Source organism: Kogia breviceps, chromosome 6 (assembly GCF_026419965.1).
Source record: "Kogia breviceps isolate mKogBre1 chromosome 6, mKogBre1 haplotype 1, whole genome shotgun sequence".
NCBI lineage: Eukaryota > Metazoa > Chordata > Mammalia > Artiodactyla > Physeteridae > Kogia > Kogia breviceps.
This window is the reverse complement of record NC_081315.1, coordinates 114,187,805-114,203,991: the sequence shown is the minus strand read 5'-3', so window position 1 is coordinate 114,203,991 and position 16,187 is coordinate 114,187,805. Positions and strand designations below refer to the sequence as shown.

The window sequence follows — 16,187 nt, the reverse complement described above, 5'->3', positions numbered from 1 at the left end:
TAACTCGTGGTCTCTTCAGGAACATTTTTGAGTTCCTGGATACTTTAACTTCAGGTGGGGATCTTTATAACAACCAGCACATTAAGAAAGCACTGGGGGTTTCCCTGGTGGCGCAATGGTTAAGAACCCGCCTGCCAATGCAGGGGACACGGGTTCGAGCCCTGGTCCTGGAAGATCCCACATGCCAGGGAGCGGCTAGGCCCGTGCGCCACAACTACTGAGCCCGTGCTCCGTAACAAGAGAAGCCACCACAATGAGAAGCCCGCGCACCGCAAAGAAGAGTGGCCCCTGCTCGCCGCAACTAGAGAAAAGCCCGCGCACAGCAACCGACCCAATGCAACCCAAATTAAATAATAAATTAATAATAATTTTTAAAAAGCATTGGTTCTCTGAGAGTTGAAAGTTTAAAGGTTTCCGCTGGCTAGATTGGAAAAAGGTGCAATAACTTTTCCCTCCTCAAGATTTACAGTGCCGAGGACCCCGTTCTTAGACCAACTCATGACACCCCATTTATCCACCTTCGTAAGTACCTCTCAAGAATGCTTGCCTCTACCAGTTGCTCTACACTACCTACCAGCTTCTGGAAATGACACGGGAAAAAGCACAGGCAGACCTGGTAACAGCAAGAACAACGACAATTTCTGCGTTCCCTCGGCATGCCAGCCAGTGTCCTGGATACCTATCACTGTCTCTGTCATTCATTCAGGAAGTACTTATTGAGGACACGATTCTAGATGCTGGTGATACAACAGTAACAAAACAGACAAGAATACCCCCCTGCCACTGGAGCTTGTGTCTTAGAGGCGTACACCCTCTGTCTCACCCTTCTGCCATGGAGGGCTGGCCATCCCCACTGGAGAAATGAACAAACGAATCTGCCTTCTGTTGCCAGGTGCTTATCCATTCTTCCATCTTCCAAACTAATACAATTTGGACGAGCAATGTACCCAGTTAAAACTACTGACCTATCCCCCAGCCTCTGGCAGTTAGAGGTGGTCGAATGTGTGTGTGTGTGTGTGTGTGAGAGAGAGAGAGAGAGAGAGAGAGAGAGAGACAGAGACAGAGAGAGAGAGACAGAGAGAGAAAGAGAGAGAGAGAGAGAGAGAGAGACAGAGAGAGAGAGACAGAGAGAGACAGAGAGAGAGAGACAGAGAGAGAGAGAGAAATGAATAATGTGTGTGTAAAATGAAATCATGAGATATAGGTAGAAGTCACTGGGAAAGATTTCTACTCCCCCCAAATGAAAAAAGCCTCAAGAGGAGGTGGTTTTGCTCTCATTACCAGCAGGAAGCACGCTTGGCAGTAGACTAACATCTTGAGGCCATGAAGCCAGACACCACAAGTTAACTACTAGGAAGGAAAAAGCTGGAAGGAGCCAGTAAGCAGCTGTCTCAGTCCTGGACTATTGAGTTATGGATTGCTTGTTATGTGAGAGAAAAAGTCCTATTTTGGTTAAGTCCTTTTGGTGAGGTTCCTATTCCAGGCAGGCAAGGGCAGTCCTCACGGATCCAAGTGACCTGCCCCAGCCACGGAGGTAGCGGTGAGGAAGTCAGCGTTAGGGCACAGATGGGTCTCCCTCCAAAGGCCGAGTTCTCGCTGGGCTCTCGTGCACCCTGAAGTTCTGCATCCTGCTAACGACTTCTCCTTCTGGCTTCCTAGCAATTGGGAAAATGTTCAGGGACTCACAGGACTCTTACACTCACAAAATTTCTTTCTTTCTTTTTATTTCTGGTCTTTATGTGTATTCTGTGCAATATCTGACTTTTCACAGCTCCATTCAAATCTGACAGCACAGCTCAGCCACTGAGCCCAAGGAGCCAGCTCCACATCCTAGAACTTCACCTCCTCCTCAGAGAACTGCACTATAGAACTTGTTATTAAGCCACCCTGGTTTTCTTTTTATCACAAGAAATAAGTCCTAGGAGTGCTGGGACCCAACTTGACCTCTCTCAGGAGATGGAGGTCCAACCTTCAAATTGTATCCTGGTGACTTCATTCTGCTGACTTTTCTTTTCCCGTGTGGATGTGTGTATACTTGCCCTTGAACCCCTCACCTTTTTTTCTATCATGTTTTCTAAAGCTGACAGCTTTCCTGTTACTGCCAATATTTGGAACAAAATGCCCTGATCTTTCACTGTTGTGTCTGGGTCTCCCCACTGCTGGCCTCAAACGTTCCAGTGAGCAGGTGTGAAGCTCCTACCCTACCCTAGCTGGTCAGGATGAACGAGGCCAAGCCAATCTGTGTCCTGTGTAAAACACCACACACACACACACACACACACACACACACACGTGGGTGCAATATAACAATGCTAGAACAGTGATTCAGGTGAGCTACGTTGTGGCATCTCCCACATGGCATCATTGTCAGTGACTGATCTCTTTTCACAAAATCACCGCTGAAGGCACAGATTCCTGCTTCAGGGACATACAGGCGACACTGCTTTAGGAGAACAAAGGACTGCCACAGAACAACAGTGCATCACCCACTCCAGCTTCAAAGAACAGAAAGCTCTAAATTGGCTTTGCCTCCAAGGATAAACTCACCCTGAGGAAAAAGCATGTGAGAAACTATAATTTCTGTACCTTAAGCTTCTTTCTGTTCTGGTTCTCTTCACGGTGTGTGTGTGTGAGGTAAGCAGGTAAATAGACTTAAACGTATTCATAACTCAGTCTTTTTAAAATACTTTGAAACATTGTAACATTGTTGCAAAGGCATAGAGGAGGACACAAGCCCTGTTTCAGTTCTCTATCACTATGTAACAAACCACCCTAAAATTTCGTGCCTTATAACAACAACCATTTTGATTTTCTCTCATGATTCGGTGGGTTGGCTGGTATCACCTCAGTGGTTCTGCTCTGCTTGATGTTTACTGGGGCTGCAGTCATTCAGGGCTTAACTGGCTGAAAGGTCTGAGATGCCTTATTCCCTAGTCTGGTACCTTGGAAGGGACAATTAGAAGGCCAGCTCAGCTCGTAGGCTGGGACAGAGGCACCACTTTCTCACTAGGTGGTCTCAGGTCTAATCTCTTTCCATGTGATATTCCAGCAGGGTAGCTGGATTTCTTAAATGGCAGGCTCCCCAAATCAAAAGAGTAGAAATGTCCGGCTTTCTTAAGGCTTAGGCCCAGGCACTGGCACAGTGTATCTTCCACTACATTGTATTATTTGGTGAGTGTCAGGGCCAGTCCAGAATCATTATGGACATTATAGACTACATGGCAGCAGGAATACCAGGAGGCAGGGTCGATTGAGGGCCGTCTACTGCCATTGCTGTTTACTTTGTCAAACGTGGAGATGATACTTGATATCTCAAATCATCCTCCATAAGAGAAAACATGTCACCATATTAGATAGATGAATCATCAAGATGCACACATATTGGGAACACCTAGAAACCACACATGTCCGTGAACCTGATTTGTTTGAAAAACATGATCAGGACCTCTAAAAAACATCACGTTATTCAATTGTTACATACATAAGAAATCAAAGTTTGATAATGGATGGGTACATTTAATATTATCAGGATGATAAGTTAGTAATACCATGTGTTGGATACTAAGGGTGGGCACTGGCTATCATTATTTATACGTGATTTTATTTAATCTTCATAAACGCTCTGTGGGGTAGGTATTATTGCCTCAGATTTCAAGATGAGGAACTGAAGTGCAGTGAGGCTTTGTAACTTGCCTAAGATCACACATTTAACAACCGATGAGCCAGGATGTAAACTAAATCAACCTGAGACTGAAGCCTGTGTGTTCTTAAACTCTACACTGTCATCTTACTTGTTTTGTCCTTTCTCACTATTCTCTTGTTACAAAATGATCTTCAGTTTAAGTGGAAACAAGAGCCACTTCTCACACTCCCATCCCTAAAGACTTAGAACACATTTCCCATCTAGGCAGTCTGCCTAAATGAAGATTTTAAAATCCAGTTTCTATCTTGGCATGATAGTCTAGACAATTCCCCAGAGCTCTCAGACATATGCCTCTGTGCTTAAACTTGAGCCTCCACCAAACCCCAAGGTTTTTATTGAGTAAAATTCTCCTCCTGGCTGATCTAGGTATCAGGAAAGTTTCCCCATTGGCACTAGAACTTTGAATCACAAACTCATTCGTGCCATCTAAGGACAAAAAAATGGTACAACTGTGCTTTTCATTTTGTGGCAACATGATTTTGGCAATCTTACCCCAAATCAGTTTACCTTCTGAAACGTAAGATGAAAGATTTAGTGATGGAAATTGCCCGTGAACTCCATTGATACAGCTACCCTGTACAGGTCATGGATATACCTCCTTGTCACTATGCTCCAGCCACATTGAATTGCTCTCCTTTATAAGAGCTTCCCACACTCTCCTGTCTTGAGGCCTCTGTGCCATTTGTCATTTGGGAAGTCTTTTGCTCAAATCTCCATGTTTTTAAATCTTTCAAGTCCAAGTTCAAAAGTCACCTTCCAAATCAAGTTTTTCTTCATCATCTGCATTGAAGTAATTAATGTCTTCTCTGTGAATCTGTATTAGTTAGCTATTGCTACAGAAAAAAAAAAAAAAATCCCCCCTCCAAAAAAAACTGAAAGGCTTAAATCAACACTGTTTATTTGCTCACGATTCTCCAGGTTGATAATTTGAGTAGGGCACAGCTGGGATGGCTTGTCTCCATGTGGTGTTAAAGGGGTTTTATTGATACATTTGTAGTCTGTAGCATGAGGCCAGCTGGCTGAAGAGGGCCTTACTCGCGTGTCCAGGGCCTTGACTGTGTTGTTTGGGATGACTGGGTAGTTTGAGCCTTCTCTCTCCCTGAGCAGAGACTGGCTGTCACAAGGCTGTTGTAGAACATCATTTTGCCACATTTTATTGGTCAAAGCAAGCCATGAGGCTAGGCCAGATATAAAGGGTAGGGAAATTAAAATATGCCTCCAACTTTTTCAAATATGGCCTTACTGGCTTAATTTTTTCCATAAATTGTCTACAGTCTTCCTCAATATTGCAATTTATAATTAGAAACTTGAAATTGTGAGCATCTTCGATTGCATTTTCTCTGCAAGCCATAATAATTTAAATGTTTTAGATTAATTTTTGCTTATAGGAAAGTTGTGAAAATAGCACCAATAGTTTCCAAATATCCCTCACTCGTCTTCCCCAGTGGTAACATCTTACATCACCATAGTACAATTGTCAGCAAAAGGAAATGAACTTGCTGTAATACTATTAACTAAACTGAACACCTTGCTTGGATTTTGACACTAATGTTCTTTTACTGTTCTAGAATCTACTCAGGCTCCCACTTGCGTTTGTTACTCCTCCTTAGTCTTCTGCAGTCTTTAAGAGTTCCTCAGTCTTACCTTGTCTTTAATGACCTTGGCATTTTAGAACAGTGTTGGTCAGTTATTTTGTTGAGTGTCCCTCACTTGAGTTCGCTGCTGTCTAAGGTTTTCTCATGACTGGACACAAGAGCACATATTTTGGACAAAAGAACCACAGGTATGATGTTGTGTCCCCCTCAGTGCATTGTATCACAAGGTTCATGATGTGAATGCGTGTTATTTCCTGATACTGCTGATCTTGATCACTCACTTGGTTAAGGTAGTCTTTGCCTGGTTTCTCACTGAAAAGTTACCATCTTTCCCTCTGAGGTTAATACTTACTTAGGAGACACTTTCAAACTATGAAAATAAATTTCTCCTCAAACTTTCATCCACTAAATCTAGCATCCATCAGTGGATTTTTCTGTAAAAATTATGACTATATTGTTTACCTAATGGTAATTTTCTATTTTCTTCTTTCCTTCTATATTTATTCATTGAAATATACTGTAAGGAAGAGCTTTCCTTTCTCCTCATTTATTTATATCTGTATGGACTCGATTTTATTCTATGGGCTAAAATTCAATACTAGCATTATTTATTTGGCTGCTCAAATATATAAACCATAATAATTTTAATCATGAAAATACTCTCCTCCTAAGACAGAGACACCTAATGAGCTCAGAGAAAATTCTACTAAATGGAAGATATTAAAATTCTTATTATATATCTCTCTATATTAAGATGTATAAATATTTGAGCTCAAATATTTTCAAAGCTATTGTCTTTTTGCCTCCATTTTTATTTTTCCTTTCTTTCTTTTTACAAAATAAAGCTCATCAAATAAGTTGTTTCTATTTATGATTTTTGAGTATTTTTCCAAATATAGATATTGTAAAATCTGATACAGGATATAACTTTATCCTATTAAACAGGAGCTCTGTCTAAAGCTTCTTTTCATAAGTCAAGTCTTCCAAAATAAAATTTAAAAATTAAATCTTTTATACAATATGAACTCACTGTTTAATTATTTTTTAGCTAATTCCTTGTTTTCATAGGGATAAATTTCTGTGTCTTCCCATCTGCAGTTTTATTTTCAATAACTGCAATTATAAAGACTAAAAAGCTGAAGTTACCTTTCTGTCTGTTGAATATCTTAACTAAAGACTTCTAGCTGATTTTGAGCAAAATGCAATTTCTAAAAGCTGATTAGTGACCAACACCAAAAAAAGTGTGCATATCCTCTAAATACTATATACAGTTCACTCTAATTTTTGTATATGTAAAACTATGTGTGAATTTTGACTACATTTGAATTAATAGAATATCACGGCGTTATTACATACGCACCACAATCAATCCCAAGCACATTCCTGCTCCATAGATTTCTTACTTTAGTAAAAGCATTCTTTTACTGTGATGCTCCACCAAAATATGTATTCATATTATAATTTGCATTCATAAATTTAATTTTTAAAATTATAGTAGCATTTACCATACAGTCAGAAAATTCACCTTTGACACAATAAACTTCCAAAAGCTTTTCTTTGATTCTGTGAATTGGATTAAACATTTTGAATCAGAATTGGAATTAATTGATTTTCTGTTTAATTCATCTGCTCACACTATTATAAAACTGTCATAATTTAACTGTTTGCAAAATCTTCTGCTAATGGTGTCAACTCATTAATAGCCATTGCTCACAGGCCCAAGGAAACTTGGAATTAAAAATGAGAGAAATTAACTTAGGATAACTGTCATTTGACACAAGTGAAGCCATGCTGCATGGAGTGATATGTACTTGGGCTTAAAGGTATAGGTCAGATTTCAACAAGTAGGTTCAGCTTGGGAAGAAGGTTCCAAGTGGAAGTAGCAGCATGAACAAAAGCATGGACAGCAAATGCCAAATGCCAAGTACAATTAGTCCTCCATATCCACAGGTTTCCCATCCACAGATTCAACCAACCTCAGATAGAAAATATTCAGAAAAAAAATTCCAGAAAGTTCCAAAAAGCAAAACTTGAATTTTCAGGCACCAGCAACTATTTATATAGCATTTACATTGTGTTAGGTATTATAAGTTATCTATAGATGATTTAAAGTATATGGGAGGTTTGCATAGATTGTATGCAAATACTGCAACATTTTATATAAGGGACTTGAGTATCCGAGGATTTTGGTATCCAAGAAGGTCCTAGAACCAATCCCTGTGGATACAGAGGGACTACTGTATGTTTTAAAAAATTGAGCATGGTTTTTTAAGAATAATGACTAACTTTTGATGTAGATGTTGCTACTTCCTCTGCAGATTTCTGTCCTCTGATTGTCTTATGGGTCAATTACAGCATTAATGACCTCCTTGTGAATGGTATTTTGTGTGTTATATGTTGACCATCAACTTTCTTGAGAAATAAGAAATCTATACTTAATTTTTATTAAATGTGCATATGTTAAGCCCTTACGTTTGAAAGGGTTTATTGCAAAATAAGATAAGCATAACCAGACAATAAAAAGGTGATAGATTTATATCATACAATAAATAACCCAACTACTTTAGCAACAGCATCCACATACTATGTAGCAGGACAGTTCAGCCTCCACTTCTCACACGTATTTCACTTGCACTTAATCTTTAATTCCCTACATGTCCCACTAAACCCATTGACTGTCACCCCTGTGGCTTCCTGCCTCCCACTGGTCATGGCATGGGCCACCCAGCATGGGTCATGACATAACTAGCTGCTGTACTGTGGACAGCAGGATTTGTAGCATCAAATACATCTCCCACCACCATCAAAACAGGAAGCAGCTAGCTGTTGCTAGCTGATCATGCCCAAAGTCATCATTTATCAGCCAGTACCCTGTATGCTGTACTTCTAAGGAAGATGTAAGTAGTGTTGCTACTAGAAAGGTTGGGAAAGGAGAGATGGGCTCTCTTTCAGAGGTTACCATGTGAGAACTCGGGCAAATGCACCCGCCTCTTACACTCTGCTAAGAGAGGCCACGTCAGAAATTGAAGTACGATATAGAGGTCTTACCAAATCTCTTGTGATGCAACTATTAATAATGATCCTCCTCTAAAAAGGAGAAAATCCAGGACAAATGCTAAACTGGACTGAATGCTTGAATAGGCTAAAACCAGAATGTTCTAGGCAAATCAGGATACGTGAATCCTTAAACCTGGAATTGCTTTTGACTCCAGCAAATACAACCAACCCCTACATTTTGTTTGTGCTCTTTTCCACATTTCTCTTGAATCTGACCCCGTTTTCTATTCTCACTTTATCCACCTTAGCCTAGATGCTTGTTACCACATGGCTAAATTATCTATAATAACATATTTACTCATTTTCTCCTTCCATCCATTCTCTTCATACCTACCATAGTTTCCTTTCTCCAAAAACTTTTGTGTCTCATTACATCCTTGATGAAAAATTTTTTAATGGCTCCTCATTACCTGCAGAGTAATTTCCAAACTTGGATTCCAAGTATGGTCTGTCCCTATTCTATACTTACAGATTCATTTCTCACTCCTCCCTTACATGAGTCCTTCACTCCAGCTTGACTTGGTCACTCACTGTTTCCTAAATGCTTGGCACTTCCTGTCCATGGTTTTGTTCATGCTGTTACTTCTACTTAGTCTTCCCAATTTGGACCTCACTTTCTGAAATCTGACCTGTACTTTAAGCCCAAGTAACATCTTTAAGAATTCTTCTCTGATTCCCCATCTAGAAGTAGTCTCTTTATCCTCTGAAGTTCTGCAGTAGTGTAGAAAATACTCTGATGATGTATTACACAAGTGTCTTCAATTCAAGGGGCTATTTGCAAACTTTTGGAGGAAACATGATCTCTTTCATCTTTTAATCCCTAATAATGTCACACAACACCTTAATTATTGCACATGCTGCTGCTTGATAACTATTCATTGAGTGAATAAATAAATGAATGGCCAATGAATCCACACTAGAGTGATAATGAAGAGTCCTTCCTTTAGAAATTATTTTTGCAATTTTTAGGAAACTATGTAAGTCAGCTTGGGCTATCATAACAAAATAATATAGCTTGAGTGGCTTAAGCAACAGACATTTATTTCTCACAGTTCTGGAGACTGGGAAGTCCAAGATCAATGTGCCAGCAGATTCAGTTCCTGGTGAGGACTTCCTTCCTGGCTTGCAGACAGCTACCTTCCTGAGTCCTTACATGGTGGAGAGGGAACTCTGGTATCTCTTTCACTCCTTATAAGGACACTAATTCCATCATGGATCAACCCCCTCATGACTTCATCTAAATATAAAGTACCTCCCTAAGGTCTCACCTCCTAACACCATCATGTCAGGTGTTACAGCTTTAACATATGAATTTGAGGGGAACACAAACATTTAGTACATAATCACAAGAAATGACTGAATTTAAACCTGTCAGTGGGAGAATCTTTTTGAGTGGGCTGGCCTTTGGGCATGTAAAATACTACAAATAGCCAGGTTCTTTCACCTTTGTATAAGATCAGCTTTGCTTATTAAACTTTGGGTCTTCCTTAAATATAAAACAAAATCAATTTCATGCCATTTTTATACTCTGATTCCCATTAACAAACAAAGACATAATGAGGATGAATAAAGATATAAGGTGTAAATGTGTGTTTGTGTCTCTGTGTGTGTCTCAAAGAAAGGATCCACATCAAACTGATAACAGTGGTTACTTAAGGGGATGTTAGTCACATTGGAGGGGTGAATTATGCTGTGTACTCCAGAACTGTTTTAATATTTTGTAGTGAGCATATATTGAATATTATGTGTGAAATAGAAAAATGATTACAACACATTTTAAAGAATTCTTAGCCTCCATGGCACTGTCTGTGATATCTTGGTTGCGGCAGCTGCCTTCAAGTTCACAACACAGTATTCCCTTTGAAGCTCCCAAGAATCATCGCACATACTGCTGCTTAATAGCTATTCACTGGGTGAATAAATAAATAAATGGCCAATGAATGGAGAAAATGAGAGAACAAAAATTTGACCCAACACTTTTCCAGTCATTTCTTTATATTTTTTTCAAAATCTTATCAGAGTGACAAAACAATCTATGACTGTCTAGGAACATTTGGAAAGCAAATAATACAGAGAAAAAAGGAAAAGCATGGAAAAAGTAGTTGTTAAGTGTTTGAATGATCGCATAAACTCTCCATGCAAAAAAATTACAATCTAAAAATCAATGGATTCCTAATCATAAGATGAATAAGAGACTTGTGACTAAAATCAGGAAAGCTATTAAAGTATTTAAATGTTTAATTCTTTAAGAATCAAGTAAGTGTTAGCCATAAAAGCAAATGAGAGAACATTTAGAAGGCAAAGAGGTTGAAAGATTGGAAATTTAAAAGCAAATGGTGTGCTTAGTGCTACTGAGGGACTTCAGCAAATGGATATAAACTCATCTGAAAATAAATACAGAGTCTGTATAATTACAATGAGCCTGAAGATGGGTTTAGCATTTATATATCTCCTGGGAAGCTTGGTGAGTCAGAAACATAAAACCAAAGCAACGGGAGGCCATTAAAATATTATTTCCTGTCGTATTGGAGAACTCGAGAAGAGAATAAACATACCGATTACTTGCATGGCCGGTTCCACGTCTGTCGTGGCCTCTTCCAACAATGACAGCAGCTTGGCTGATATCTGATGCACCGATTCAATGTTGCTAAACAAGCTATCCACGTCCAGCTGATCAATCTGAAGAAACACAAACACTGAGCACCAGCTGATGGAGAGAGATGCACAGTATTTAGGATGTTTTCTCCTGCTAAACCGTAAGCATTTTCTATGCCAGCCCATGCCGTTTCCATCAGCCGTTTCTGTAAACATTCTTATTTGGGATTTCCAGAGGAAATGTGCAGTTTTTCATGCAAGAAGTTGGATGGTGCATCTGTTGTTACCTCCCTCTTTTTCTTTATTTTGACTAAGTTTTAATGAGTTGAGTGTACATCTACATATTCCTGTAAGAACCACAGTGTGAATAAGATTTGGGCTCCCTAACTGGTATTTTATTAACTGCCCTCTATGAGGGTATCTACTAGCACATATGCATTTAGAACGCCTTACTGCTTATACAGCAGAAGTCAGAACTTACTCTATGTAAGTGACTATTTTCAAAGCTGTTTTAAAACCACAGATGTTCTCAAAGTGATGACAAGTAGATTTGCTGAGTTGTTTCCTGTTTTTTTTTTCTGAAAGAAATGTGAATGGAAATCTTCACCAAACGTATTCTACTAATTAAAGATACATCATATTTGATAACTTGATGCATACCATCAAAAACCAGTGTAATCATTCCTAGATCTTATAGCTGGTGTTTATAATAATTTATTCATTCACCCATCCTTTCACTAAATAATTCCCGAAGTCCTTCTATGTACCAAGAATTGTAGTAGAAACCAAACTCTGTCACAGGCATTGGATGATTCGTAGAGGGTTGGCCAACGATCCTAAGCCGTCCAAGAAGAGTATGATGAGCTATGTGCCCAGATTTTGCTGGATCTTACTCAAAATCTTTCTCCTGAGTTTAAGTCAGATCTCCTTTCATAATCAAACAGTGTCTAGTGGGTCATGAACAGCTTGGTCCAGGCTCCACTGGGTTGCCGCAGGGAATAGGAGCAGGTTCTTTTTATTCATGACTTATTGTGCATGAGGTCATAGGTGGATAACCAAGTCATCAATAATCGTCATGGAGAAGCTTCAGAGAGGAAAAGCAGAGTTACTGGTTCAAAACGAGGTTGGCAAAATTAGGGGTGAGAGAGAGCCGGGGAGTTCAGCTAAAGATCAGAAAAAAGGAGTCAAGAAATTAAGGGAAGTTGGGCATAAGGTATATAGGATAAGAGACAGACCTGGAAGAATTCTGGAGATGGAGGCCAACAACTGCAGCTTCTTTTTTTAGGCTCTCAGCTAGGTCTATTTAGGAGTGGGGGAGTGTCGTGGTCCGAATGCGGGTTGGAAAACAATTTCCACATATAAAGCAAAATGTAAAGAAGATAGAATTTATTAGAGGGAAGGGTCTCTGCTGGAACAGCAGGCCGACTTCCTAGTAGTCTGGGAGAGTCCAGGCCGAACATGTGCTATTGATCACTTTTTATAGCCAGAAAACAAAAGAATGGTCCGAGGTGAAAATTTCGACTGATTGGTCGAGGCACATATACTTTACTTCTATAGGCTTGGAGTGGGACAGGACATATGCCTTTCCTTATTTGGCACAGGTCCCAGCCGCCCAGGTGGGCGTCGCCCAGGTGGGCGCAGGCATTTCATAACCATCGCAACATGGTGAGGAGGGCGATTAAGAGTCCGGTAGGGGGTGTGACGCTGAAACGTTTTCAGGCAGGGTCGTCCTTTGTCCTTGAAGCACCATTGTCCTTGGAGCACCACAGGACGGAGGCAGGCTGCTCGTTATTTTTATTATCCCGTCCTTTTTTGACATTGACCCCATTCTTGACGTTGTTCCCCATACTGGACACGGCATTATTTTGATCGGGGTGTTCTGTTATTCAACATGGAAGCAATACGTCACATTGTACCTTGTTTAAAATTTTGTGACTGTGTCAGTTGTTTCCTATGCAGTACAGTCTGGCTGGATATATGTCCTTCAATCATCTTGGCAAATTCCTCACCTTCCTGTCGTCAGCCTGGTTCTCAAGAAAACTCCGAGCCTCATTTGTAATCAAATTCTGTGTGATTGTATGTAGTGGGTTTATTTACAGGACTACACAACTTTTTTGTTCAGTTTTTAAAATGTATTCTGAAATTATATATTCATACTTCATTAGTAATAATGAAATCATTATTAGCTCTTAGGGTCTTTAAACCAGTACCTCACAAAATGTTTCTTTGTTAAGCACTCATTCTAACAGGATAGAGCACACATGACTCTTCTGCCTAAAATCTATGGATTTTCAAGACTTCTAATATCTGTATTAGTAAGTATGTTTCGTATTATAGATACAAAATATCGAAAAGGCAGATAACAGTTATATGGCTCTTTTTGTTTATCATAATTTTAAATGGCTCAAACGCCACATATCTCTGAGCACCACTGATTTAACACATTATTTCCTTTATGTATTGGGTATTAATTAAATCACAAAGGTATAACTTTGCATAGTGCAAAACATGTTTTACCAAAGTTTTGTATGAGTCAAATTTTTCTAGATTCATTTATTTTAGATGTGCTAGTTTAATATTTTTTAAAATCATATTTTGAAATGAATCCTTCTAAAGTATAAAATTTCATCCCTAATTTACTTACTTTGTAAACAAGTAGTTCATATAGTATACCCTATTATTATTTCATTTTGTTGTGGAATCTTCATTCTGAGGAACTTAAAGTGCTTCATATTTATTATATCATATACCATTCCATCTTCTCTGTAAAATATGAACCAGTTTGAAGATAGGGAAACTCATGCAGAGTGAAGAGAGGTACCATGACCAAAATTATGAAGTTCAGGACAGAGCTGGAGCTGGAAACTGACCGTTTAGTCCTATGTCATAGTCCATTACCAGCAATAACTAATAATAGAATACTTTGGCATCTTTGTTTGCATTTTTTATTTTGTTCCTGAGTTTTTCGCTAGGTTGTGAGTTCTACATTTATTTCTCAAGGTCAGAATACTGTATATTTGTCTAATTTATATTTTAAATTCATTTAGCAAGGATCTAATTCTGTATTCTATCTATAATCTTTGCGCAATGCAACAAATACTAAATAACAAAAACATAGGTTTTGATTTCTTTTCTTTTTGAAGGACAGAAAGGATTAAAACATCAGTTGGCCTGGTTTCAATCACCCGTATCACCACAGGCCCATGGGGATTCTGTGAATCATGAAATGAATTCACATTTAGTCACTGATATGCCAAGGAACAAATGTCTCATCCAAATAGGCTTTTAAAACTGGTAGATGATTTTCTAACTATTGATGTAAATTCAAGGAAGCATTTACATGCATTTATTAATTATTTACTAGAAATGGGCAATACTCAGCTTAGGTTGATTTATATTTTAAATGAAAATAAATTCATTTTTTGGGTTAAAAAGATTTAAGTTACATTATTCCAAGCAAAGTCAATATATAATAATTTGAAAGCACAAAGCAGGAAAATTAAAGGTCAGTATTTTGGATGACAATTTAATTCTTTGCTTCACAAAAGTATTCACAGGATATACTTCAAATAGCAAGTTCCCATTGCATTTAAATAATTGCTGATCTTACAGTTGTATGTATACAAAAATCCCAAGGCACAAATGTCTAAGTAAAAGAAAACACACCTATAAAATTTTATCAGTTCAGAGACTGAAATCATTGGGATTGAATTACTCTGTTACCACCAGCACCTTATACTCACTGTTTTCAAAAGCTTTCGTTGCATTTTCCTGCATTCACATCCCAGCCCGAGCTCTTCCCCTTGTTTACAAACGCTTTGCCCCCAAATAACTTAAAATATTCTACCCATCTGAAATGGAATATGGTAATGGTAGTATCTGTCCAGTAGTTTTGCCCATCTTTCTGTCCTTTCTGTTGCTTTTTGGGGAGAAGCCACAGCTCCCCAGCTCTACCTGATCTGGTGGAATTGTCACGCAAGATGCCTGACCCCTCTCTACTCCCTCCAGTTGTGGGCATGTGACCTGCTGGCCACAGAAATTGGCCAAGGATGACAGGTGCCAAAGCATAGCAAATGAGAAGCTTCACTGATTTTTAAAAATGGTTGTTGGGAAACAGAAGGGCCTGGATTGTGAGCCCTAAATATGAAAATTTCTGTCTTCAGCAGTCATCTTTGTGGAGAGCTTGACTGTAGTAAAGTCAACACAGAGAGGGAAGCTAAGTCTGACATCATCATGTGAGCTCCTGGGTCTACCTTGCCTAAAGCAAGACATCCTTATTACAGAAGGTAATAAATGGCCTTTTCTTTCTTTCTTTTTTTTTTACCATAATGTATTTTATTTTATTTTATAGATCTTTATTGGAGTATAACTGCTTCACAATACTGCGCTAGCCTCTGTCACATAACAAAGTGAATCAGCCACATGCACACATAAATCCCCATATCGCCTCCCCCTTGAGCCTCCCTCCCACCTTCCCTATCCCACCCCTCTAGATCCTCACAAAGCACCCCGCTGATCTCCCTGTGCTATGCTGCTGCTTCCCACTAGCTGTCTATTTTACATTTGGTAGTATATATATGTCAATGCAACTCTCACTTCGCCCCAGCTTCCCCTTCCCTCTTTGTCCTCAAGTTCATTCTCTATGTCTACGTCTTTATTCCTGCCCTGCCACTAGGTTCATCAGTACCTTTTTTTTTTGTTAGATTCTGTATATATGTGTGAGCATACGGTATTCATTTTTCTCTTTCTGACTTACTTCACTCTGTGTGACAGACTCTAGGTCCATCCACCTCACTACAAATAACTCATTTTCATTTCTTTTTATGGCTGAGTAATATTCCATTGTATATATGTGCCACATCTTCTTTATCCATTCATCTGTTGATGGACATTTCGGTTGCTTCCATGACCTGGCTATTGTAAATAGTGCTGCAATGAACATTGTGGTACATGGCTCTTTTTGAATTATGGTTTTCTCAGGGTATATGCCCAGTAGTGGGATTGCTGGGTCATATGCTAGTTCTATTTTTAGTTTTTTAAGGAACCTCCATACTGATCTCCATAGTGGCTGTATCAATTTACATTCCCACCAACAGTGCAGGAGTGTTCCCTTTTCACCACACCCTTTCTAGCATTTATTGTTTCTAGATTTTTTGATAATGGCCATTCTGACCTGTGTGAGGTGATACCTCATTGTAGTTTTGATTTGCATTTCTCTAATAATTGGTGATGTTGAG

The 16,187-nt window shown here is 39.0% G+C and overlaps 1 protein-coding gene across 1 annotated transcript in view; it reads right to left on the bottom strand.

Moving 5' to 3' along the window:
* Positions 1-16,187, bottom strand: part of ARHGEF38 (Rho guanine nucleotide exchange factor 38) — a 153,043-nt gene that overhangs the window by 56,972 nt on the left and 79,884 nt on the right. The window contains exon 3 of the mRNA XM_059067436.2: positions 10,911-11,034. Coding sequence (XP_058923419.1) covers positions 10,911-11,034 — 124 coding nt within the window. The remainder of the gene's footprint in view (positions 1-10,910; positions 11,035-16,187) is intronic.